At 44.8% G+C, this 27,030-nt stretch overlaps 1 protein-coding gene across 3 annotated transcripts in view; it reads right to left on the bottom strand.

Annotated features, from left to right (window-relative positions):
• Positions 1–27,030, bottom strand: part of LOC144799345 (SLAM family member 9-like) — a 465,872-nt gene that overhangs the window by 191,025 nt on the left and 247,817 nt on the right. For all 3 annotated transcript variants that reach the window (XM_078670602.1, XM_078670604.1, XM_078670603.1), the window contains exon 3: positions 17,404–17,679. In XM_078670602.1, the coding sequence (XP_078526728.1) occupies positions 17,404–17,679 (276 nt within the window). The remainder of the gene's footprint in view (positions 1–17,403; positions 17,680–27,030) is intronic.

The raw sequence follows: 27,030 nt of genomic DNA, 5'->3' as shown, positions 1-27,030 counted from the left end.
CTCAGCAGGTGCAAAAGTTCAATCTTATCATTAGTAACCATTCCCTGTAGTGCTTCCTGAGGGGCCCCTCCAGAGTTCAGTTGCCTACTTGCAACTATTCTATGACCCTGCTCTGACCCTCACAGCAGGCTCATAGAATAGCTACAAGTAGGCCACAAAAGTCCTGGGGAAAAAAATTGCACTGCAACAGAAAGCAAATTACAGATAAGGAAGCAGGTGCCAGACAGGAAGTTTAAATTCAGTGACACATTAATCAACCCCAAATTAATTCATGTCAGTTGAAGCAGGGCAGGTGTGCTTGCTTTTCCCCCCCATAATCTACAGTGATGAATCAGAGGGTGGCAGTGATGTACCAGAGGGTGGCATGGGTGAATCAGAGGGTGGCACTAGTGAAACAGAGGGTGCTGTGAACCTGTGATGATGAACCAGACGTAGAAACAACAAAGTCGCGACCGCTGCGAGCCGACAAGTAAGTTCGCAATTGCAAACTGGTACAAAACCCTCGCGAACTGGCAGAAGCCCTTGCGAAGACAAAAAAAATCCGCAAATTCGTGAGAGTTCGCGGATTTTGCGGATTGCGAGTTCGCAAATACGCAAATTCGCGAACGCCACATTCGCAAAATTCGCCCATGCTTACTACTTTTGCACTTAACTTTCCCAGCTGACTTGGGCTGATGAGTGCAGTGGGAGTGTTGCTTGATTCACAAAGCTTTGCAAATCTCCTGGACCACTAATGAAATGAAGTGTGTTACTAAGTGACTCGATCGTCGTTGTGATATACTGAATTGTGGACTGAACTCTGAGTAGGCACTTTGCCATGTTTATTGTATCTGCTCTTGCACATGGATGTGCTTCTACCTTTCCCAGAAAAAATACAACAATCACAACCACATAATAGGATGCATATTTTGTCACTTGGGGCCCCTAAAAGCTGGATGGGGAGCAGGAGTTGTCTTAATTCTCAGAACAATATAGTGAGACTTGCAGACTACAGAGAGGTAACAGAACCTGTTGGTGACAGAGGGAAAGAAGGGTGCAATACCCATGGGTTAAATCAGCATTAATCATACCACCCCTTTCAACAGTCAGGTCCATGATTCAACCATGTGAGGTTAGGAAGCTGACATTTCCATGCAATCACATGTCCTAATCTGTTTCACTACACTCCTTCCAGGTCTCCCATGCAATGCCGTATTATCCAGTTATTGTTTTTCAGCTTTTGATGCTTGATCCTCTAATAGAGACAGATCCTGTAACAAAGAAACTGGAAACAAATCGGTCTACTCAATATCTTCACTGTTTAGAGATAAAGTGGCTTCCTTAGGACTGGAATCAGCAAGGGTATTTTCCTGAGAACCTTCATCATAGGAATTGTGGTGGGAAGCACATTTAACAAAAGCAATCCTGAGCGGCAAAATACTTAGCCAGTTTTGCACGTAGAGGCCATTTCCTTAGGTGCTGGCAGAAGTTAGAAAACCACTCTGCATCCATAGACGCCCAAAGTCTTGTGCGACCCCAAATGTGTACTTTGAGTCTGTAAATACAGTTTGTCTTTTTTCTCAGCAATGACGCAAGCTCTGGTGAGGGTAGTAAGCTCAGCAACCTTGGAAGATATTACATTGATGAGGTGAGTGCTCTCAACAACCTGATATAGTGCACACAGCATATCCATCCAGCTACATGTTTGTCTTCATCATTTCTAAGATATGAACCATCCATGAAGAGACAGATTTACAATTTGCTATAAGAGCATAGACAATCCACAAACTAGCGTCCTCTCTTATCACTTGCTTGTCTTTGACCCTGAACAGCACTTCTCTGTCTTTTGGAAAGACAAAATATATTCAAACATACACACAGGAGTATCTCTAAGATCAATGTGCAGCAGTCTAATATGTTAGGTTACTACAAAACAAATATGAGTTTCTTCCTCTTTGCTGGTGGGCATTAGAGATGTAGAATGTAGGAAGGTGGAGTATTATGTGATGATTTTGGTTATACTTGTCCATGCAATACTATCACAATTTCCAAAGATGGTCCTTGGATTCACACTAATAATTACTTATCTCAATCCTGGTAGTGTCGCAAAGAGCAGTCAGGCTTTACTAGAGGAACATGGGTTACGCATTTCAGAGTACCAACATGGACAATAAGTAATTGCCATGACTAGAAAGAAATTTGACATGATAAAAAAAATAAAGCAGATTTTTATATCAATTTTGACACTAAAATTAATGTGATCAGACACATATAACTGGAGTTATGGATTTGAGAAGAAAACATAACTCACAGCAATTCACAACTGCAGAACTTTTGCATTGTGGTCAATGGGAAAACGTGGTAGTGAGAATAGGTCACTTGCATGTCGAGTTGCATGGTAGCGATGGAGGGTAAAGGTGATGCGTATTCCAGGACCAAGCCATGACAGTCAGTTCAATTTTACTTGGCCCATGGAGCACAGGTGCAGTTGTCCGGGCTGTCCCTGGTGCTGAACAGCAGTCGCGGGAGAGCTGCTTTTACTGCTTAGCAGGTGCTACAGAGGAACAGGGCGCAAAAGAGAAACAACGGGCTGCTGTTGATGTCGTACGAATGTTGGATGGAGTTCTCTCTTGATACAGCATCGAGTGAAGGGGTCAATTTCCGGACTGATGACCAACAAGTCTTGGCATAGGTAAGCACAGCAGATGGATACTTCGAAGTCCGGACGTTGAGGGGAACAGTGTAGCTGCCTTTAACTTCATGGAAGGCCAGACTACAGTTCCCACAATGTATATTGCAGGGGACTAGTGCCACTAATTTAGGGGAGTTTGAGGTTGCTTCTGGCTCTCACAGTGGTCCTTCTGTCTGAGGGAGCCAACCTTTATCCTAGGACGGGTCCTGCTGTCGTCGACTCCGGTCTCTTCTTTGTGCTCTTTGATGCAAGCTGGATCAGAACTGAGGTTCTGGTGTCAGGGGTAACCCTTAAAACTTAGAATTAGGGACATTAGGGGTGTGGGTTCAAGAAGCAAATGGGCTACTAGCCCCAGCAGCAAATCCGCCCCTGAAGTGACCACATCTGGGCATGCAGGTGACTTCTACCACTTTGAAAAATGGCAGAAGCCTTCCTTGGCTGTACAGACCGAGTAGCCCATCCTAGCGGTATGGCTAGCCTTCTGGAGGTGTATGCCTCCTGACTGACTACTTTTTTCACCTGCATGAGTGTAAATGTCCAAGGCAACGGGGAAGGGCTGTTTCCTCCTTTAGAAGGCAGCCTGGTTGCATATCAAAGGTGCTTCAATTTTTGACGCTCCCCGCCTTGATGTACCACTTCACTAGCCAGTCTGTCAGGGAGGGAGGTATGACCTCTTTCCTGTCCTGACCATTTTTTCTGACTCCTGGGAACATTAACACCGCCTGGCAAGGGGTCAGACTCTTGTCCTGGTGGCAGCAAGTGCGGGCTGCCAGCCAGATAACATGAAAGGCTGGGGCAACCTCTAAGGTAGCCACCTGAGTGCATGCCATTTCGTCCTCCACACAAGATGCATGTCAGGGTTGAGGGGCCATGTTGTTTGATACCAAACATGACATTTTTAGGCAGTAACACAATGGAGCTGCAAACCTTCAGGTTTGCCTATGTGACATATAAGCTTGTACTTACATGTTCACACCTTTAATATAATGCACACTGCCTCCCAGGCTTAGGAGGCTTTCCTTATGGGTGACTGAAATACATATTAATAGTGCTAGGACCTTGCTGCACATGGTGAGGTAAAAGTCGAGTTCAAGCAACTTGTTCTGCTCCTGCAGTCTGAAATGGCAGGCCTGCTGTCAGTAGTTTGTTTAGGTCACTCAAGGTGGCACAAACAGTGCACCAGGCCCTGGTGACCGCTTTAACACTCACACCCTATGAACCTCTGTTACTGTATAGTAAGGACTTAGAAAGGGGTTAAGGTCCTTTGCCAATTGGGGTTCTCAATTCACACATATCAGTTTTGGGGAAAGAGCATTGGTACTGGAGCCTGTTTACCAGGGTGCAGTGCACTGTTAAAGTCGAAATCCAACATCCAGCAGTCCAAATGGGAAAGAAAAGTGTGGGGGGGGCACTCTGCAAAAATACCTGTTTTCTTACACAGAGTTTAAAGTTGCAGATCAGTGCGATATGGAAGTAGACAGAAGCAATATATTTTATCAGCATAATTTGACAGTAGAAAGGAATGAAGTTAGGTGGGGAGGAGTAGAGCCAGCGGCTGAAAAATAAAACATTATTTCACTGTTGTTTTATTTTTCAGCTGCTGGCTGAGCCAGTGTGTGCAGTAAGGGCGGGGTCAAGGCATGGGAGGGGGAGGAGTAGGAGGTGCACATTTAAGTGCGCTTTTCAGTTTGGCCGGCCGTCTCAGGCCATCCAAACTGTTGCAAGGTATACTGACAGTATTTATGCCCATAAGACAGGGTTTTTTGTTTTTGATATTGTTTGAGTGGAGGGCAACCCTGGTCTTTCTTTTCCCTCTGAGCTCCTTTGTGTGATAGACCAACAGTAACTTTTCCAGTCTGCATTTTTGAGGCTCCCGCCGGATCCCAAAGAATCTGTGACACTGGACGTAGACTTCCAGACATCTTTGACACCGACTCACATCCACCGCAAAGCTGAGACACGTTGCGGACACGAGAGACGTGGGACCAGAGCTCCTGGACATCCTGCATTTTGCTAGCTGCATCGACTCCCGAGGTTCCCTCGTAGGTGTGCATTGGGGTACAAGAAGCCCTAGCCCGAGCACCATTTGCACCAAAGCACAGGCCCCCACACTCCACGAGTGTCCAGTGGGCCCCACTTTTGCATTTGAGCTCGATGCATCTTCCCGGTTCCTTGCCTGTTGGCTAGCGAGCCCCCTGAAGACTTTTCTTTGAACTAAATGTGCTTTCCTGGTTGCTCCAGGCTTGCTCAAGCTTCCCTGCAAAGTAGAAGCGCCACAGACCTTGCTGGTCTGTAACAGAGCCAATCTCGAAATCTTGCGTGGATTGCGGTTACCAAGGCTTGTTGGGTCCAATCCAGATACCGACACCACAGTCAACTAGATCCGTTGTGGAACAGCTCGAATCAAGCGCCTGGTCATCGTCGATGCCTGCTTGACCTCGTGGCTAAAGAGACAAGCTTCACTTCTTCACCTGAAATCACCCGACATCGCCTGGTTCCTTCTTTGCAGCTCTCCATAGAAAACGATGACGAAACCCGACATGAAAAGACACCTATGCACCCGGCTTCCCTGGGTGAGGTAACACGAGTTCTCCAGTGCTCCCGTGGGTCTTGACTCTCGAAGTGTCCTAGTTTAAAAAGGTTCCATCCTAGTCCATCCGGAAGTGTCCTTAAATTGTACTTTTGCAACTTCTTCGTTTCCCTTGGAAAGTCAATGGTAACCCGCGGCTGTGTTTAGACACTGCACCCGTCTCCCGTGGGCCTCCTACTTCCTAACTTTTGGTTGTTTACAGTAGCCCCAGCGATTCCACAGGCCCCAGGCCTGCTTGCTATTCCACACGTGGTTCTCATACCACTATTTTAGTATGAGGTTTGTAAGGCCCCTAGGGCATAACTGTATTTGTGCAACTTCTCGTATACTAATTGAGATTCTTGTAATGTACTTTGACCTCTGACCTCATAAAGAGTGCAGAGGGGTTGTGTTTAGATTAAATACATATATATTATTATTATTATTATTATTCGGTTTTGTACAGCGCATGGTTACCCAGGAGCATCCCAGCGCTTCGCCAAACAGAGTAACAATACGGACAAGAACAGATAAGAACATTTAGCAAAAGAGGAAGGTTTTCAAGTGTTTCCGAAAACGTAGGAGACAAAGCTCCGAACGTAGGGCAAATGGGAGAGAGTTCCATAGAGAGGCGACATTAACGGAGAATCTCCTTCCTCTTGAACGGGCCTTTTTTACCCTGGGAACAGCGATGAGATGTTGTTGGTCCGAGCATAAAGATCTACTGGCTTTGTACGGGACCACCATCTTTTGAAGGGCGGGAGGGCCTTTGCCTTGCAAGATTTTATGGGCAAGGCAGAGGGATTTGAATTTCACCCTCTCTCGTACTGGCAGCCAGTGTAGGGCCTTCAATGCTGGTTTAGCCGAACGTGACATGGGGATGTTGTAAAGCATTCGGGCTGCCGCATTCTGAACTTGCTGAAGTTTGTTCAGAGTAATCTCGGGGGCACCTAGGTAGATCGCATTATTGAAGTCTAACCTGGACATGATCAGACCCTGGATTAGTAACTTCCGAGAAAGATGGGGAATCAGAGGCAGCACTTTGCGTACCGATCGGAGAAGGCCAAAGCAGACGCCAGCTAGTTTGGAGGCCTGTGTCCTAAAGGAGAGATCTTGCTCCAGCCAAATACCCAGGCTCTTGATCTCGGCTTTAGGTTTGGGAGGGGATCCAAGGCAGCTGGGCCAGGCTGAACAGGGGAGAGAGGGATTTTTCAGTCCCATCAACATTATCTCCGTTTTTGAACCATTCAGCTTTAATGCTGATTCCCCCATCCAAGAGTGGATTTTGGACAGGCAGGAGTGTAACACCTGGGAATTATCCGTAGATTGGGAGAGGGCAAACACCAGCTGGGTGTCATCAGCGTAGCTCACGATCTTGATGTTAAAAGGCGCCACCACATCCTCCAGAGGGGCCATGTATACATTAAATAATGTGGGGCTCAGGGAGGAGCCCTGGGGCACACCACAGTGGAGGTGGGTTGATGCCGATCGTGCGCCCCCTTCCCAAACCTGGAAGGATCTTTCACTGAGAAATGACCTAAGCCACTTCAGTGCTGTCACCCTCACGCCGGCATCTGACAGTCGCTGGAGTAACACTCGATGGTTAACAGTGTCAAACGCTGCACTAAGGTCCAGGAGGATCACTGCCACTGATCCTCCTGAGTCCAAAATGCAGCGTACCTCCTCCGTGACTGCCAGCAAGGCGGTGTCAGTGCCTTGACCCGGGCGAAAGCCTGTTTGGGAGCTTCTCAATGCCCCGTTGGACGCAAGGAAATTGGACAGCTGACAGTTGACCAATTTTTCCGTGATTTTAGTGAGTCCCGGAAGTAGCGAAATGGGCCTATAATAAGCCATATCTAGGGGGTCTAAGCTTGGTTTTTTTAGAAGGGCTTTTACTATGGCACCCTTCCAATTAGGTGGAACTACACCCGTGCCTAGTGAGGCATTAATAACCTCGGTGATAGGCTCCACAACGGAAGGGGCAACCAGTTTAAGGATCCTCATAGGGACAGTATCCCGAGGAGAAACACTCTTAATGGACAGTAAGACTTTGGAGACTTCGTCCTCAGTCACTGGACTGAAGGAGTCCAGGGTCCTTTGAGGTAAACCCAGATTCTCCAGAGGCTCAGTTTCTATCTTAGGTGGAGGCAAGGTGGACAGGATGTTTGCAATTTTTGTATGAAAGTACACTGCGAGATTATTACATTTGTCTTCCAGATTATCCGTAAGGGCAAGAGGTGTGGGGACCCTCAGGAGTTCTTTAACCACCCGAAAAGTTTCTCTAGAGGAATTGGAGGCGTTGTTAATTTTTTCCTCTAAGAATGCAGTTTTAGCTAGCCGGATGGAGAGCTTATAACTCCTCATCGCCGTACGATATGCAGTTCTACCGGCTGTTTCCCAATTTTTTCTCCAGGCGCGTTCTAGTTTTTTACAAGCCCTCCGCATAACCCTCAGCTCGTGCGTGTACCAGGGGGCGGTGTGTAGTCTTTTCTGCTTTCTTCCTGTCGATCTTACAGGAAGGACGGCGTCGAGTGTGTTCGACATCCATCGGCAGAAGTCTGCTTCTGCCAAGACAGGGTCCTGCGGGAGAAGTGGGCGTGAGGCTTCCAGGCTTCGCGAGAGGTTTTCCACAGATAGCCTGGCCCAGGGTCTTTCAGGAGCTCCGACGCTAATGGGAAGGGGGTTCTCCACCTTAGTTCGCCAGGCAAAAGGAATCATGAAGTGATCAGTCCAGGGCAAAGGAATCGGGGGGGCTGCTTTCATGGAGGCAATATTAGAAAAAATCGGATCTAACAGATGGCCCTTGTTGTGGGTGGGCTCCAAGTTTAAAAGGTCCACCCCAAAGATTTTAAAATCGCATTGAAGGGCTGTCGCTGACAGATCTTCCTGATCGTCAAAATGGAGATTAAAGTCTCCCAGGGTAATGAAGTTAGTAGTAGAAGCAGCACAGACCATTACCGTTTCCGTGAGGGAGCTAGTGAAGTTGCCAATACTTCCTGGGGGACGGTAGAGTAGCAGTCCCGACATCATGACAGTGGGGGAGATTTGGAAGGAGAACTTACAGCTCTCACAATCTTCCACCTCCCCTTTCTGGGCTCTGCAGGTCAGAGAGTTCTTGTACAAAATAGCGACGCCTCCCCCTCGACCCGTCGGTCGATCCTGGGTGTGAATGAGAAAGTCAGGGGGGAGAGCGTTCACGATGTCAGCTTCTGAACCTTGCGTGAGCCATGTTTCTGTTAAGAACAGAATGTCTAACTTATGTTCTGAGATGAGGAGGTTGACCTCTAAAGAATGCCTGGGGAGAGATCTGCAATTTAAAAGAGCCAGGCGGAGTGTGTCATTTACCTCTGCTTGGTAAGGGGGTTTACATAGAGAACAGTAAGTAAAAGGTGCAGTGTCACTATGAAACATGGAGCAGTGCAGCGGCGTCAAGGAGCAAGCGCGAAGTAATGCAGCACGTGAATAAGTACGTACCGTCCTTACTGAATTTAACAGAGTGTCTGGCCCTGGGCCCGTCTGGGCGCGGACGGGCGCAGACGGGCATGACTCTGGCGTGACTCCAGCGCAGGTCCGGCGCGTCCGCTGAACGCGTCCGCTGCGCGGAGTCATAACCGTCCTTTATGACCGCTGCTAGAGCGCGTCACTCACCAGCCCCCACCCAATATGGCCACCAAAGTTGTAACAACCAGCCCTCGGCGTCAACACTCGGCCGAGGGCTGTCCGGGGGCGGAGGGAGGGGGGAGAGGTACAAAAACGGGTGAAATAGCAAGGAAGTCTCTACACGCTTTTTCAATCAAGCGTGAAAAGTGCAAAACAATGAAACACTGTAAAATCACAATACGAGCAATTTTAAAATCAATATGAGGCTAAAAGTGCTAAGTGCAAAGAATAGAGGAGACCTCCCGGCTTCCGCCTCACGAGGGAGAGTTAGCAGCTGTTTGGCAGCACGAACAGAGGCTCTCAGGGACCTTTATGACCGCTGCTAGAGCGCGTCACTCACCAGCCCCCACCCAATATGGCCACCAAAGTTGTAACAACCAGCCCTCGGCGTCAACACTCGGCCGAGGGCTGTCCGGGTGCGGAGGGAGGGGGGAGAGGTACAAAAACGGGTGAAATAGCAAGGAAGTCTCTACACACTTTTTCAATCAAGCGTGAAAAGTGCAAAACAATGAAACACTGTAAAATCACAATACGAGCAATTTTAAAATCAATATGAGGCTAAAAGTGCTAAGTGCAAAGAATAGAGGAGTCCTCCCGGCTTCCGCCTCAGGAGGGAGAGTTATATATATACCTTGTTTGGTGTACTTTCATTTGGTACTCAAGGGATTAGAATTGGTAAAACAACTTGCTTAATATGCTCTCTGAAGTCTTAGCCTGATGACTGCTGGTCCATGCTACTACGAGGATAGCTTTCTATAAGGTTGACTTTACAACCACCATCAATAAGGGTCGATTAGACTGGTGCAAGGTGCCCACTAGAACTAGTGGACATCATATGCCAGGCTAACTTCTCACATTGGTGTGCAGCGGATGGGATAAGAACTTGCATTGTTTTACCAAATAATCTTGAGAATATCATTTGAAAAATCATCGAGGTACCTAGCAGTTGTAGGTGGTAAGGGCTTAGCACACCCTGACTACATACTCCTTGTGCCTGAGTGAGCGTTAATCCAACCCGCTCAGGCAAATCCTCACGCTGGTCTCATGCTTAAGAGCAGCATGGGGATTGGATGGGGAGTCCATGATGCTGTCCCAGGGACTACAGGGACCAAGAACAGAGGAGCACCAAGCAGCTGACAGCACCAGGTAAGGGTTTTATTTCTTTTATACCACCCGCGTGCTCCCCCAACCCCCCCCCCCGCCGTATCTCTCCTTACCTGTGTCTGCCGCCACTGCAGAAAGCAACAACAACACAATGAACAGCCACAATCAAGATAAAATTCAATACAATATTTTCGGAGGCGTTGACAAGGTAGGCAGCAACAGCAACTGAGCAGAGGCATTGAAGAAGCCATGCTGATATAGGGTCTTAAGTGCAGAATATTATGCTCTGGGGGGTTTCAGTGTAATCTTTCAAACGAACTCCATGGGCAAATACATTTTGTTTATGACAATGCAGAGCAAATTGTTTTGTATAACAGGGAAACACAAAGTCAAGCTCTGAGGGGAGGACTTGTTTTATTTGTACCCAAGCAGGTTCATCTTCTTTAGGACATTGCACGTTTTGAAGGGCGCCTTTTTTAAAAACAATTTTACAGAGGTTCATCATAGCAGCATACCCAATAATCCACTGTCTACAGTACCCAGTCATACCCAAGAAACTTTATACTTTACAGTTTTCCTTCAAAGCCTTGTGCCCTTCATTAGCCAATTTGTTAAGGAGAGTCACCTTTGCATTGGTCCAAAGTAAGAGGCAAGAGGATGATAATCAACATATTGGACAGAGGTGGAGTTTGCTGGAAAGGACAAGGTGTCTAAATTCTTCAGTAAAGATTGTGAAATTGAAGGAGACTCTAAATATCCTTGAAAAATACCATGTCTGCTAGTTGGGGTATGCTGAATGAGAAACGAAGTGAAATTGACTCTCTTCATGAATGAGAATAAACAAAGAAAATGGCAATGCTGCAAAATCATTCATGTGCTGAAAGAGCAATGACCAAAACAATTGCCCTAAAGAAACCGCTTGTTCCGTTTCGTTTACAAATCCATTTTTTTTTATTTTTGTGTATTTTGTATTGTTTAAATAATGAGATTTCAATTTATTTAAATGATCTAAAGAGCAAAGCAATGTTTTCTTAGAAAAGGTTTTTTTTTAATTTTGAAGGGAGCTCCTTCTATTGAAAATCACACTCTCTCTCTAAAATCTCTAAAGTGCACACTTGTTCAAACATACAGTGACAGACCCATTCTTCTATAATCCCTAACTTCACATCCAACCATACACTCAATCTACTTAGAAACCACTTTATATTTGAGGGAAAGCAACAGTGTTTGTAAGAATTAAACTAAACAGATTGGCCTAGCCAGACCATAGTTCTGGCTAGGCCAATCTGTTTAGTTGAATTCTTACAAAATTTATAAATGCAATAATTTTGCCAGATGGCCGTTTTTGGTTTAAGATGTACATAGGATTCTGAAATTTTTGTATTTAAACACTGTTGCTTTCCCTCAAATATGAAGTGGTTTCTAAGTTGAACACCCAGGGTTGGCACTGTATGAGTGGTGTGAAATTGAGTGTATGGTTGGATGTGAAGTTAGGGATTGTAGAAGAATGGGTCTGTCACTGTATGGTTGAACAAGTGTGCACTTTAGAGATTTTAGAGAGAGAGTGTGATTTTCATAGAAGGAGCTCCCTTCAAAATTAAAAAAAAACTTTTTTAAGAAAAAATTGTTTTGCTCTTTAGATCATTTAAATAAATTGAAAGCTCATTATTTAAACAATACAAAATACACAAAAACAAAAAAATTGGATTTGTAAACGAAACAGAACAAGTGGTTTCTTTAGGGCAATTGTTTTGGTCATTGCTCTTTCAGCACGTGAATGATTTTGAGGCACTGGCATGTTCTTTGTTTATTCTGATAGTGGCGTGGCCTTGCTGCAATTAAGCCATACCCTTATTGTTCTCTCTTCATGAATGGGCATGGAAAAGAAGGAGGATGGTAAATCCACTAAAGTCAACCATTGGGCATTAGCAGGGGTACAGGTGAGGATGATAGCACGGTTTGGGACCCCAGGAAACCTAAATTAACTACTTTACTCATGGCCCTCAAATCTTGAACGAATCGGTACTTTAATGGTTTGTCTCACCTTTTTTATGTGGTGAATAAAATAAAACAACTTCTAACAATTGGTACCAAAACACCTTATAGGGTAAGGTCTGCAATGACAGGTCGGATTCCCCCTTCTGCTTCAGGCTTCAGAGGATATTGTGGAATACAGAGCACATTTTTTTATAGGATCATTTTTTATATCTTCACCTCAACAATAGAAAGACTGTATTCAACACCATTCACCACTGTCGACCATAAGGTGAATGGCATTAGAGCAAACATTTCAGACAGATGTTTAGACATTTAACTGTCAGCATGGCTTTGACATTTCTCATAATAGGGCAAGGGCTTTGTCTTTCTTGCTCTGGAGTGCATTGTGTTAGACTCTGGTGTACAGAAAACAGCACTGTTCAATTTACAGAAGATATCTAATCCAACATATTAGCAGGGGAGGTAGGGCTTAAAATGAAAGAATGCTTGTCTGTGATGGGACCAAGAGTTACAGACAGGTTTAGACATATAGTATTGAACGGATTGATTTGAAATACTTATTGCATCTATGGACATACCTGGGAGAGACAGTAAAGGGAATCCAGAGGTTTTTAAGGGAGATTGCCTTGCTCCAGCATCAATAAGGCAAATAGAATATTGTTCCTTGACCATGCAATCAACATAATGCCTTTCTGATCTATGGGAATCAAAGTATTCAGGGTACAGTCCGCACTGCTTGGGTTTTCCTGGTTTTCAGATACAGAGTTTCTGAGACATGGTTAGATTCCATTTGGTGGGAATTAGAGCAATCCCTTTTGCAATGATGCAGCTGCCCACAGGCAAAACACTTTCCTACCTCCTGTTCTCTGAGCCTTTCCACTTCCACTTCCATTTCCCATTCAAGCTTGCCCTTTTCCCTGTCCCTCTACTTGTTCACCTTGTGCAGGATCTCTTGTGTTCCTCCACTTAGTGCTCTGCTGCACGATTTGCAATTTTAGATACCATAACGTAGAGTCTACAGATCCTGGCTTGCACTGCTCCCTGATGGGCCTGGGCAGTGCCCTCAAGCTGATAGATGAGCTGAGAGTCATCAGTGTAGTTGTAAAATCTACAGCCACGACAAGCCAGGGCTAAGATCATTGGGAAGATGTAAACATTAAACAGCAAAGGAGATAATGATGAGCCATTGTGGACCACACAGATGACCTGGGCCATAGAAGAAAAAAATGGGACAAGTAGCACTTCCTGTGTGCAGCCTCCTAGAAAGGAGGATATTCAACTTAGAGTCTGGCCTGGTAGACCAGCCTCTTACAGACGATTCAGCACTATTGTGTGGTCTACAGTATTGAAGATGGACAATACATTTGGTAAACTATTTAGCACAATAGCTTTCGTACACCTTCAAAAACATCACATTTAAAGAAGTATATAATCAAATAGTAAGCCTGATTAGACTTCAGCTTAAGTTAGTTTGTTATTGTTACACTTCCTGGACAGATTATCAGCTCCAATACTGGGACATGCTCCTCAACAGATTGTGAGAAGGCCTTGGGACAGAGATTCGGGGGGATTCAATAGAAAGCCGACTTCTCAAATTGTGTCATATGTTGTTTGTCTATGCCACCTTCAAAACGAGGCAAAGCTTACTTCAGGCAGTCAAGCTGAAATGTGGAATGTACAGCTCTGAAGTGCAAAATGGAGTACATTTAAGATGCATGTCAATGTGCAACAATGCAAGGGCTTTGGTAGAACTTTATGCAGGTGTTAGAACGATTTCCCAGTGTCCTGAAATTCATGAAAATATTTACATATTTCAGATAACGATATTTCAATCAGGTGATGGATTCCATTAGTCCAAGTTATTCGTTTGAAACAAATTACTGGGTCCTATGATTACACCTTAAAACTCCAGTGTAAGGAGTTGGTTGAGGGACCTAAGCAAGTGCAGTCGGCCGGAGGGAGCCCAGGTCCATAACTACGGCTGTAACAGTCTGCAATATGCTTAAAGGTGAGATGAGGACAAAAAAAAAGAAACAAATTACTGGGGAGCATCTAAATCAGAAGGCAGAAGGTGACGGGCACAGTCTAAAATGTATATGACCTGTCGGTATGTAAGATCCCAGCCTGAGATTAATCTATCATTAGAATGCAACATCCATTATCCGACAGTTATACCTGCTAATTTACTTTCTATATTTTCCTTTCAAGACAGAATCTCCACCTTTAGTAAGGGTTTCTGCTGTAATATTTTTATCTTTTCTACTATTGTAAATATGTTTTCTAATTCTACTGTGCCTCTTGCAAAGTATGCTGTGCTTCTTAGGTGCCATGACACTGAGGCTATAATCAGGCTTCTAATCTTGGGACTGGAGAGTTCACTGTTGTACTTTTAAAAAAGAATGTGCTAGCTTCAGCCGCCTTTGTATACTCTTAACAAAGAACATCATAACAAAGAACTACATACATCATCTGTATATCACATCACAAATCCTGTATAAGGCCTTGTACCCCTTTCTAAAAAGCACGTTAATACACTATACACGGAGTATAACAGTTGTCTAACACATTGTTTTATGTCCCAAAAAGAACAGCTGCATAACATGCGGATTAATGCCTGAGGCTTATCTCTGGGCGTGGACAAACCTGTCCTAGGTAAACACAGCGACACATGCTCTGTGCGCCAAGATGTATTAAAAACCGAGAGGGCCTGCATAGCACCTGTGGTCTGGGTAAATAAGAAAGTATATGAGTAAATGTTGTGAGGTAAAGCCGTCACTTTCTTCAACATGAAGGGCGCACTCCTTGCTTTACAATTATTTCATCCGACAGCTGGGTGGCAGGGGATGTGGTAAATATACATGTTTATTTTTGGAGGTATGTTTAATGTCTGGTTCCTCTCAGAACATTATACTTATGTCAACACAGCACCACCCTATAATAACTGCCCCGTGTTTGGGAAATCGCCCTATTTAGCATGTACATTTTCAAGAAAATGAGCCTGGGATCGTGAAGTTGGGTCTGGTGGCTGAGTGGACTAATGCATCCACGCCAGGGAACTGTGTTTGACCTCATGGTCACAGGTTCAAATCACAGCAAGTCCACGCAGCCTTTCATCTATCTGAGGTCGATATCTTTGGGGGTGAATGTGCGCTTACAAATACACGTTATGAGTCCCGCAATTTCGTGTAAATACCATACATTTCTAGGGCTCTGTTTGCTCATTTTTAGGATTTAGCTGTAGACGGGTTTAGTTATCTGCTGCAAGCGTTAATGTGATCAAAACAGGGCCGACATTTCGCAGACAGTTACCCTGTGCCATTGGTTTTACTTTTTGATTTTGGTGATGTGGTAAATTAGTTTCATACTGCACACACAGCCAGACCAGATCTGTCAGGAGCAGGAGCACCATCTCCAAGGCTGGCATGGGCTTCATGCAAGAGGCTTTCAACCCCCAGCTGCATTCACCCAGCCTCTCTCCTGCTCTAGGTGGCTGTCTCCCTGTAAGACTCTGCAGACCTCTTTACACAGGGCAAGCCAGACCCGTTAATCTTGCCAAGGTATATTTTTATGCCAGCTCTGGTTATAGTTATTAGGGAGAAGAGCTATTGCAGTATTCTATTTAAGCCCAGGTTCCTAGTCCCAAAGGGAAACTTTCTTACTGACAAATTATTGTTTTGATCTCCATTATACATTTTGGTGCCCAATGGAAACAGCCTTCCTAGAGCCAAGATTCACTGACAACCCTGCAGTTTCTCTGAATTTGTTATTATGTTTTTCTCCATTTACCTGTATTTCTGTTTTATATCTATCTATATAAATAAAAATGTAAGTATTCGTTTGTTCAAAATCGCAAATCTCCAAAAGTTCTTTACCGATTGCTTTGAAATTTTGACACAATGTTGGATTCGAATAGGGGGGTGTTTTTATATACCCCACTTTGGATTCCAATACACGTGTGTCGAATACGCGCGTGTTTTTAATCGAAAGCCCGAACAGACACATACAAATGTCAATGTTCTTTTGTTCAAAATCCTAAATCTCCGAAAGTTCTTCACCGATTGATTTGAAATTTTTACACAACGTTGGATTCGATTAAGCGCGTTTATAAATACACAACGTGGGATTAGAATACACGTGTGTCCAATACGCGCGTGTTTTTAATCGAAAGGCCGAACAGACCCTATTGATTTGGTTGCTGCGCAAAAACTACAAGGGACGCATAGAGACAATAGTCTACATATATTAGGATGGACAGTTGGAGTCAGGATGGCAGACCGGGAAGTGGATGGAGGGAGGGGGGAGAAGTTGGTTCACTTTGCAACATTAGCGCATGTTTATATATACACAACGTTGGATTCTAATACGCGCGTGTCCAATACGAGCGTGTTTTTAATCGAAAGGCTGAACAGACCCTATTGATTTGTTTGCTGCGCAACAACTACAAGGGACGCATAGAGACAATAGTCTACATATATTAGGATGGACAGTTGGTGTCAGGATGGCAGACCGGGAAGTGGGTGGAGGGAGGGGGGAGGAGTTGGTTCACTTTGCAACATTAAGAAAGGACACATAGAGACAATAGTCTACATATATTAGGAGGGACAGTTGGTGTCAGGATGGCAGACCGGGAAGTGGATGGAGGGAGGGGGGAGAAGTTGGTTCACTTTGCAACATTAGCGCATGTTTATATATACACAACGTTGGATTCTAATACGCGCGTGTCCAATACGCGCGTGTTTTTAATCGAAAGGCTGAACAGACCCTATTGATTTGTTTGCTGCGCAACAACTACAAGGGACGCATAGAGACAATAGTCTACATATATTAGGATGGACAGTTGGTGTCAGGATGGCAGACCGGGAAGTGGGTGGAGGCAGGGGGGAGGAGTTGGTTCACTTTGTAACATTAAGAAAGGACGCATAGAGACAATAGTCTACATATATTAGGATGAACAGTTAGTGTCAGCATGGCAGACCGGGAAGTGGGTGGAGGGAGCGAGGAGGAGTTGGTTCACTTTGCAACATTAGCGTGGGTATATATATACACAACGTGACAATAGTCACAAAAACATATTGTGTGCCCACAAGCATCGTGAAATTAAACATATTAGAAACTCGCTCTTACTCTTTTCTTTCTCTTCCATTTAACCAGACTGAGCCACAGCAACACGTGGCAGGGTACACAATAAAGACTTATCAGAAAACATACTTTAAATTCACATGATCTTTACGGTTGTGCACTTTTTACAGTAGAAAAGGTCTAGTCCACATATTTTTTTACCAGACCCTTTACACTGGACATCTTGCTGAATGAGCTTTAGTCGTAATCTGGGAAGCTCACAAGATCTGTCTGTTGAGCAATGCTGAAACACTGACTAGCAAGAAAATGTAGAGCAACTTACCTCTCGGGCAAATATTGGAAGTGGAGACATTCTTCTGGTCAACTGGATTGCTGACCAGGCAAAAGTATTCGGAGTCCGATAAATTTGCACTTAGTGACAACTGGAGCTTTTGTCCAGCGGAGATGTTCTGGTACTTTGTTGAGTCTTTTGCATCTCTCTTTATCCAAGTCAAATTTAAATCATTTTCAGTGGAGACCCAACAGACCAGAGTGACGTTGCATCCCTCAGAGGTGGTACTCAGTGATTCCTTTTCTATATGTGGGATGGGAACAGGATCTGTGGTAAAATACATATAGAAATAAGACTCTTGTATTTTCATCATTTTACAGTACTCTTCTTATACATAATCCACATACTTATCTGTATTGCTCCAGATGGCTTTAGTAACATTTTTGGTTTAGTCCAAAATACACATTTGGGGATTTTAACAGCTTATGGTGTAAATGAAGAGCTGTATCATCTAAATGGCTCCTCTTTCTAGCTCATAAATGTACTGTTAATGTCTCCGACGTCACAGAGAACCGAACTGCTTAACCTGTAGACTTTTTATTGAAATGTTAATATATTTCTGGTATCACAGAGATATAACTCAGGTAAAGGGATCTCTGCATCTTTATAGGAGAGTTTCTTCATATTGTGATGAACTTGGCAGAAGTTATATGAACACTGATTCAAGTGAGCAGAAACCAGTCTGATCCAAACTGAATGATCTATTCATAGGCAGCTGAGAGCTAAAACTACGGAGTTTGACTGTGGGTTAAGAGTGCTTTATAAATGCCTTTTTCATTTAATTCCATATGAAGAAACTGTTCATAGATGAGGTTAGTGGCGCACCAATCTGTGCACTGCTAGAAGCCTGGTTTTGATCAGTGACTTTCTGGATCCCTGCTGAAAGGAATTGGGCCCTGGGTAAGTGCCCATATTTCCTCTGAGAAGAGGAGGGATCCATCTGTCCCCCACCATCATTACAGTGTGGCTCAGGGGTTAGAGGCAGCAGACCCGGAAGCTGAGATCGGTCCTGGACCAGGGTTCAATTCCCCGCCTCGGCGGGTCTTGGGCTAAAAAAATTCCACTGACTCGATAATTCTCGCCCCGGTGCCTCCTCGACTCACGGGTTCACACTCTGCGACTCTGGGCAATAGCTTGCTTAATCTCCACAACGGCCCCTCGCGGCGGGATGCCTGACTTTCACCTTGTGGATACCCTGCTATCTCACAGGGGAATATCAGGACGGGTTCCCTAAGCAAGCGCCGGAAAACCCACTGCGGGTAGCTGTGCGCTATATAAGCTCAACTACATTTACATTTACATATTCTATCTACATGATAGGTTACCACACTGATGAGCAATAATGCTGCAATACGCAAACCAGTGCAGGGTACGCAAGGCTGAAGGGATTCAGAAACAGGAGAAACCTCAAACATAAAGAGTCAGGAGTTAGACTAAAGACAATTGCCATGTTTGATGCAAAGTGGAAAATATCTTGTGTCTATTTCATTAAGATGTACAAGGTTTTACAATGCACAACATTATTGAAATACATACGTATCACAAAGTAGCAATGATCAGAGCACTGTGCATACCATCATCAAATACTGCCAAGAATCAACCAACAAACTGAAGGTGGTTACAACCAATTCAATGTAATCCAAATGATCATTTATAGAGTGTGCAATCAAGAAAGTACCTTAGTGCTATGATATAGGAACTTCTCATCTTGCCAAATCATTGAATGGTTTGCCGTAGCATCTTTTAAGTGGTGACACAGGCTGGAAAAATATTGCTTTCAATAGCTGGCTAGAAGGGTTTTAGTCATTCTGATCTGTAGCAGCAGGGCACTCTATAGTCTTGCAGCAAGGACTTGAAAAGGACAGTCTCAGAATGTAGATTTGCTTGTAATCGGAATGAGAAGAGTAAAATAGGACATGTAGTGTGAAATGGTTCCAACTACATACCAGAAATGAAAATGGCAAATTGAGGTCCATCCTGTTTATGTTAAAGATATCTGCAGATGAGCATTTGAGCTACAGTGAGCTCACAAAGCTTAGATTGAACCGACATAAGATGATTAAATGTGTCCAGTCCAATCCTGCAGCAGAGTTCTATCTCTCTTTGAAACCTAAAAGCAACAAGGTAAAATCGACTGCCACACTCTAGGCACGCCTCAACACATAACACCACTTCCCTGGTACACTTTGACTGCGAGTGTGTACAAAGGGTAAAGACCATCTTTTACTCATAGACACATGCTTCTAAAGAAAAAGATGAACATTCGTGGGTGAAGAAATGAGAAGAAGAAGTCAAAAGGAAATAAGATCAAGTGCTCCTTTTAAAGAGGTGTGGATAAGGGCGAAGGACTAGACTCAAATGGCATTTTGATTACGATCTAATCCACACCATGCAGATTGGTATTTTTTCTCTCATCATCGAATGAGCATAGAAGCAAAGTTAGCATTCAACATTATCGGAGGCATCTTGAACGGGGAAAATACTAGACGTTGTCTAATACAATAAATATAACTCATTTTAATGCATGCAGCATAAAATTCACACGTAAACATAGAGGAAAAAATGCAATGAACCTCTATGTATGTATACGATTCTGTTTTCATTTGCTTCGGGGAATGGACAATCGAAGGTTAACCAAAGATGTTCGCTATTTATATATGATGAATTGCACAGTGTTGCAAATAAAGCTGATCTTGTTTTGAATCCACGATATTCACAAGCAACACAGAGGTTTGCTTTATAATTGTTATATCTGCTTGGAATGATATTAACACTTATTGGGGCATATTACCAAGGGCCCTTATCGCTAAAGCGGCAATAATTTGATCGCCCTATTACCAAGCTGTCGCTAACACCAGTTAGCGACAGCTAATAGGCGATAGCGAGCATCTGGGGGCCCACTTTGCATGTCAGCGATATTTATCGCTAATGACATGCAAAGTGGGCGTGCCAAGATGTTAGCGACTGAAAACAGTCGCTAACATCGCTATCTCCTATTACCTACAAAGACGTAGTTTTGGAAATATTCGCGCTAAGTGCGAATATCTCCAAAAGCTAACACCTGCCCAGAGCAGTTCTTAGCCATGTTATCCAATGGGAGGTGGATAACATGGCTAAGAGCATTGTCACGATAATGTGTGAATATCGCTATATTTCCAGCGATATTCACGCATTTCGAATGATTTTTATCGTTTCTGAGATAAACCTTGATGATAGCAAGGTATCTCAGCGATAAAAATCATCGTAGCGCGGCGGTAAAATTATTCCCGCTAACCCTGCTTAGCGATAAATATCGCTATTTCTAGGTAATATGCCCCATTATTCTTCATATATTAATATAGCATTGTATTACACTATAATTTATTGTATTGCTTTGTACTGCCAATTGATGTGACCAGTTGTTAGCTTCTTCCAACTTCCTTTTGCTCTCGGTCTTTGGCGTTTTTATTGTAATTCTTTATTTTATAAACATAAGAACATTAACACCAACACGGGTACGAATGCAGCAACCTGGTTATACAGTAGGTTTGTCATCATTTATATGACATCATTTATTTGAAATTTGTCACCATATATATGCACATGATGTTCTGCACATTCACTATACATCATAGAGGTCGTCAATCACCTACATGTGGCATCCGCTGGATGTCTACTGGTGCTTCTGCCCCTTCAGTTACACGCCCAGTCTTGTTCTGCTCTACCTGCTCCAATGGTGGATCTCCCTGGGATTCCTCTTGCCCCTCTAGTTGTGTACTGGTTCATCAAGGGCATTCTCTGAAGACATTATCTGAATGTGAATCACATTCGCCCGCTCTTCCACGTCATCTTCAACGTTCTCATCACTCCTCACCCCTTTCATTGGTTGCTCTTCAGCCACTGCCCACTCTGTCATATTTCTTGACCAGCTCTGCACCGTAGGATGCGATCAAATGTATGATTTATCCTTTATTCAGCCAATAGCAACCACAGGGCTGCAAATCTGTTCCTAATCTTGCACTGCTTCTAAGGTTTGGATATCAAGCCAATATAGGCTAGTGGTTCCTAAATGTTTTGGAACCATGACCCACTTTTTAGAACGACAAACTTTCGCCACCCACCTAACTTTAAAGGGCATGAGGTGGGGAGCTTTTTTAATGTAACTAAAGCATTGTGGGGTTACAGACTGCCGTTTACAGACAGCACATTTTCTATTGAAGTGGCAACTAACTTTGAACAGATATACTGTTTACTGATAAAAATATTTGGTGCACAAACTATAACGCGTGGAAGTCGGGTTTCTGTGAGCATCACTTGTGTATCACTAAGTGTCTTGATTTGCTTTGTTCCTACTCAAATCTCTGTTTCCAGCACACTTCAGAAGTACAACAAAAAGTGTATAATTTTTGCATTTCCTAACTGCTGAGTAAATACAGTTCATTTACAGGTATCTCCATTTTGTAGTGTGTTCCAAAAAAAAAGAAATCTCTCACTTTGCTGTCCGAAGAAGAAAAGTAAACACTAATCCTAAAATCAGCGATTTGTCAGAAAATAGCCTGTCATTTGACCCCTGTCTTTAAAGCACCAAATGTGAAAGATAAGCACTTTGGTGACCCACCAAAATCAGCTGGGGCCACCAGTGCGTGCGACGCGCAGCCTGGGAAACACTGCAAAAGGCAATGATTAACTGGAAAGGGAAGTAGAGAAGTGATTAAACCATCATAAGAACTAAAACAGGACACAGCAAGGAGTAGGACAAACCGTGAGTTATCAGATACCGTTTTGTAGTCCATTCACGATCAATTATAACTCCTACCGAGAACAGGCAGATTTTAATTGCTTCACTGTAAACAATGGAGAGAGCATTTACTCCATTTTGACCGACTATGTGCTTGACCTCCACCATCCCGTGCTGTCTTAGAATGAGAACAACAGTGGGAGCCGCACACATCTGTGGGGTCGACATCTGCTCGGGTTGTCATTTCGTACCTGGTGCTGGAGAGGGATTCACAAGAGACCGCTTAGGGGTTTCCATGCGCATGTGATTCCCAAAGACATCTGGGCTCCTGCCTCACCCCTGCCCCACCCCCAGCTCATGCTGTCACAGAATGACAGTTCAGGCAAGAAGTGCCCTTTCCGGCAGGTTCAGCATCTACCCAAACTGTGTCTATGACAGGCACCCCGCCCAAGGAAGGGGAAACTAGGGGCCTCATTTATGAGGCTGTGCGTCACTTTTACGCCGCCAGTGCGTCACTTTTTGTGACGCACCGGTGGCGTAAAAAATGCACCTTGTTGCGCCATATTTACAAAGTGACGCATCTAGGTTGATGCGTCACTTTGTAAACCCCTGCGCCACATTATACTTGCGCCAGGTATAATGTATGCAAGGGAGGCGTATTGACGCAAGGAAGGGCTGTAGAAGTGACGCAGTGAAATCTATAAGATTTCACTGCGTCACTTTTAGGACGCTGTTGCGTCAAAATCTTGCGCCTGCCTCACAGCAGGCGTAAGACTGACGCAGGCCCTTTTACATGGGGCTTGCCCCATGTGAAAGGACGCATTGCTGGAGTTGCGTCACTTTTGTGACACACTCCAGCAATGCGCCACTTTTGCGCTTCCAGATATGTCAGAAATACTGATGTATCTGTAACTCCTTGCGACATGATGCGTCATGCATTAAATATGACGCATCAGGAATGTCGCAAGGAGTGCGCACTGAGAAGTGACGCATCGCTGCTTTCACGCAGCGATGCGTCATTTCTCATAAATGAGGCCCTAGGAACATGGACCTGGGGTCAATCAAGACAGCCACGAACATAATATTACACTACCAGTGATCTAAAGCACATACATTATTGTGAAAATAACAGGCCTTTATTTTTCAAAATGTAGGACAGACTATGTGTATATCCAATATTGCTCGTTAGCAGGCTTAATTTACTCGCCACCCCCTCCATGTAATCCAGTTTCTGAAGCTCATTTAGGTGTATTTCAAAGTGTTTATTTTATGACAGTATACAGAGAAAGCACAAACATGTGTTGGATTAACAATAAACAATTTTCTTGTATTAGTGAAGAATAGCTGAAAATATGCAGTGAAAATAACACGGGTGATTGTGAGTTCGATAGGTGATGAAATAAAATTTGCTACAGAATAAAAAAAAGTGCAGCCCCACTAGCTTTCTCTTTTTCTACGTTCATTGGGCAAGGGAAATATCTTTTAAGGTCTGTAGTGACCAATGTGTGAAAGTGGGTTGAGTCATAAACCAGCGTTTCAACCTCTTTTTTTCACCAGATCTCTTCATTCACGCCAACCTGTCTGGGTGCAGTGTGGCTTATGATTATCTCGGGCCAGCAGAAACCTTTGCTTTAAAGGACTTGAATGCTCATGAACAGCATCAGACGAGGATGGCGATGGTGAGGCAGAGTATGGACGACGGGACAGGAGCTTCGGGTCTCAGAACGATGTGTTACGTAAAACACTTAAGTAAACAGGCATTGGCAAAGCCAGTAGGTTTTGGTTATACAAGAGCTATTGTCTTTGGCAAACCTGCTATTTGCCATGTTGTCCACCAGAGTGGTTGCTGGTCATTATGGTAAAAGCTTAGTGGTCTGGAGTGTCCTAGAGCAGAGTGGGTAAAGGAGAGTGTTGCATACTGGACTTGTTGGAGTAGAGTGGAGTAGGGGGGGGTAGAGTGTTGAAGAGTGAGTAGAGAGGAGTAGAGTTAATTGAGTCAGTGGCAGACAGTGTCATAGAGTGCTGTGTCATAGATTGCAGTATCATAAAGTGGAATGGGGTGGAGTAGAGTAGAGTGGAGTGAGGTGGAATAGGGTGGAGTGGGTTGGAGCGAATTGAGGTAGAGGAGTAGATTGGATTGGAGTGGATTGGATTGGAGTATATTGGGGTGGATTGGATTTGTCTAGAGTGGGCTGGATTGGGTGCGATGAATTGGAGTGGGTGGACTGGATGCTGTGGATTGGATTGGAGAAGGGTCGATTGAAATGGGGTGAGGTGTATTTGATTTTGGTGGATTGGAATGGGGAAAATTAGCTTGGTTTGGGTTGGGGTGGATTGGATGAGTGTGGGGTTGTTTGGGTTAGAGTAGGGTGGTTTGCTGTGGGGTGACCTAGAGTGGAGTGGGGTAGACTGTACTGGATTAAATGTGGTGGCCTGGATTGGAGTGGGATGGATTGGGTTGGGGTGGATTGGATTGAAGTGGTATCGATTGAACTGGAGTGGGTAGATTGAACTGGAGTGTGGTGGGTGGATGGATTGGATTGAGTGGGGTGGGCTGAACTGGGGTGGATTGGATTGGGGTAGAGTGGAGTGGAATGGATTACAGTAGGGTGGGTTGGATTGAAGTGAGGTGGACTAGAGTGCGGTGGGCTGCAACAGGAGGACTGTAGTGGGGTGGGATGGAGTGGGGTGGGGTGGGGTGGATTGGAGTAGATCGGATTGTAGTGGGGTGGACTGGAGTTGAGTGATTTGGGTTGGATTGAGTGGGATGGATTGAGATGAACTGGATTGAGGTGGATTGAATTGTGGTGGATTGGAGTGGGGTAGATTGGATTCTGCTGGATTGGGGTGGATTGAATTGGCATGGGGTAGATTGGATTGGAGTGGTGTCGATTGTATTGGGGTGGATTGGATTGGGGAGGTGATTTGGGCTGGGGTGAAGTAAGGTGGGTTGGATTGGAGTGGGGTCGATTGTATTGGATTGGAGTGGGTCATATTGTCTTGGATTGGGGCAGATTGGAGTGGGACAGATTGTTTTTGATTGGAGTGAGGTTGATTGTTTTTTTATTGGAATGGGGCAGATTGGTGTGAGGCAGATTGTTTTGGATTGGACTGGGGTGGATTGGAGTGGGGTAGATTGGATTTGACTGGCTTGGGTGGATTGGATTGGTGTGGGGTGGATTGGATTGTAGTGGGGTGGGGTGGATTGAAGTGGGATGGATTGGATTGGAGTGGGGTGGATTGGTTTGAAGTGGTATCGATTGAACTGGAGTGGGTAGATTGAACTGGAGTGTGGTGGGTGGATTGATTGGATTGAGTGGGGTGGGCTGAACTGGGGTGGATTGGATTGGGGTAGAGTGGAGTGGAATGGATTACAGTAGGGTGGGTTGGATTGAAATGAGGTGGACTGGAGTGGGGTGGGCTGCAACAGGAGGACTGTAGTGGGGTGGAATGGAGTGTGGTGTGGTGGGGTGGATTGGAGGAGATTGGATTGTAATGGGGTGGACTGGAGTTGAGTGATGTGGGTTGGATTGAGTGGGATGGATTGGGGTGAACTGGATTGAGGTGGATTGAATTGTGGTGGATTGGAGTGGGGTAGATTGGATTCTGCTGGATTGGGGTGGATTGAATTGGCAGGGGTAGATTGGATTGGAGTGGTGTCGATTGTATTGGGGTGGATTGGATTGGGGAGGTGGATTGGGCTGGGGTGAAGTAAGGTGGGTTGGATTGGAGTGGGGTCGATTGTATTGGATTGGAGAGGGGCATATTGTCTTGGATTGGGGCAGATTGGAGTGGGACAGATTGTTTTTGATTGGAGTGAGGCTGATTGTTTTTTGTTTGAATGGGGCAGATTGGTGTGAGGCAGATTGTTTTGATTTGGACTGGGGTGGATTGGACTGGGATGAGGTGGATTGGATTGGAGTGGGGTAGATTGGATTTGACTGGCTTGGGGTGGATTGGATTGGTGTGGGGTGGATTGGATTGTAGTGGGGTGGGGTGGATTGAAGTGGGGTGAAATGGGATGAGGTGTATTGGATTTGAGTGAGGAAGATTAGAGTGGAATGGATTGTAGTGGGGCAAATTGTTTTGGATTGGAGTAGGGCAGATCGGAGTTGGGCGTATTAGAGTGGGACAGACTACACCCACCAGATGACACCCAACTACTATTCACTTGGAAAGGCCCCGACTTAGACACAGGCATTTCCCAGAGGTGCCTTTCAGCCGTATTCACTTGGCTGGCATGGGCCCAACTCAAGTGTAACGAGGAGAAATCCGAGGTACTGCTGTATGGCCAGTTTTCCCTGCTCTTTAGAGAAGCCTCAGGGCCCCCGGATTTTCCGTGCCCTTTCTCTGAGGGTGGCCCAGCGAAGAACCTAGGGGTATGGTTCGGAGATGATCTCCGGTTCTCCGAGCACATCAAAAAACTTACAGGTGTCTGTTTTGGCACCCTTAAGGCCCTGAGAAAGTTCTTCCCTATGCTTCCAAGGCCAGCTAAGAAAATGGTCGCTCAGGCCCTTATCCTCTCCCGGCTCGACTACGCCAACGCTTTATTCATCGGTATCCCCGGCTATCTGATGAATAAACGTCAATTGATTCAGAATGCAGTGGCCAGACTCTTATTTAATATCTCTAAGAGATCGAGTGTGAGGTCACACTTGCGTGATCTGCACTGGCTTCCCGTGGCTCAGAGGGTTCAGTTCAAGGTTCTCACCCTAGCTCATAGAGCCCTGCATGACCCTGGGCCTTCTTATATTAGGAAGCGCTTCGCTTTCTATAACCCCAGTCGTTATCTGCGCTCGGCTTCTCATTGCTGGATGTCTACTCACCGATTTTGTCGCACCAGGATGGGGGGCCTGTCTCTTTCGGTTAAAGTACTCACTCTATGGAACAACCTCCCTGAC

Source organism: Lissotriton helveticus, chromosome 12 (assembly GCF_964261635.1).
Source record: "Lissotriton helveticus chromosome 12, aLisHel1.1, whole genome shotgun sequence".
NCBI lineage: Eukaryota > Metazoa > Chordata > Amphibia > Caudata > Salamandridae > Lissotriton > Lissotriton helveticus.
This window is presented reverse-complemented; position numbering and strand designations above follow the sequence as displayed.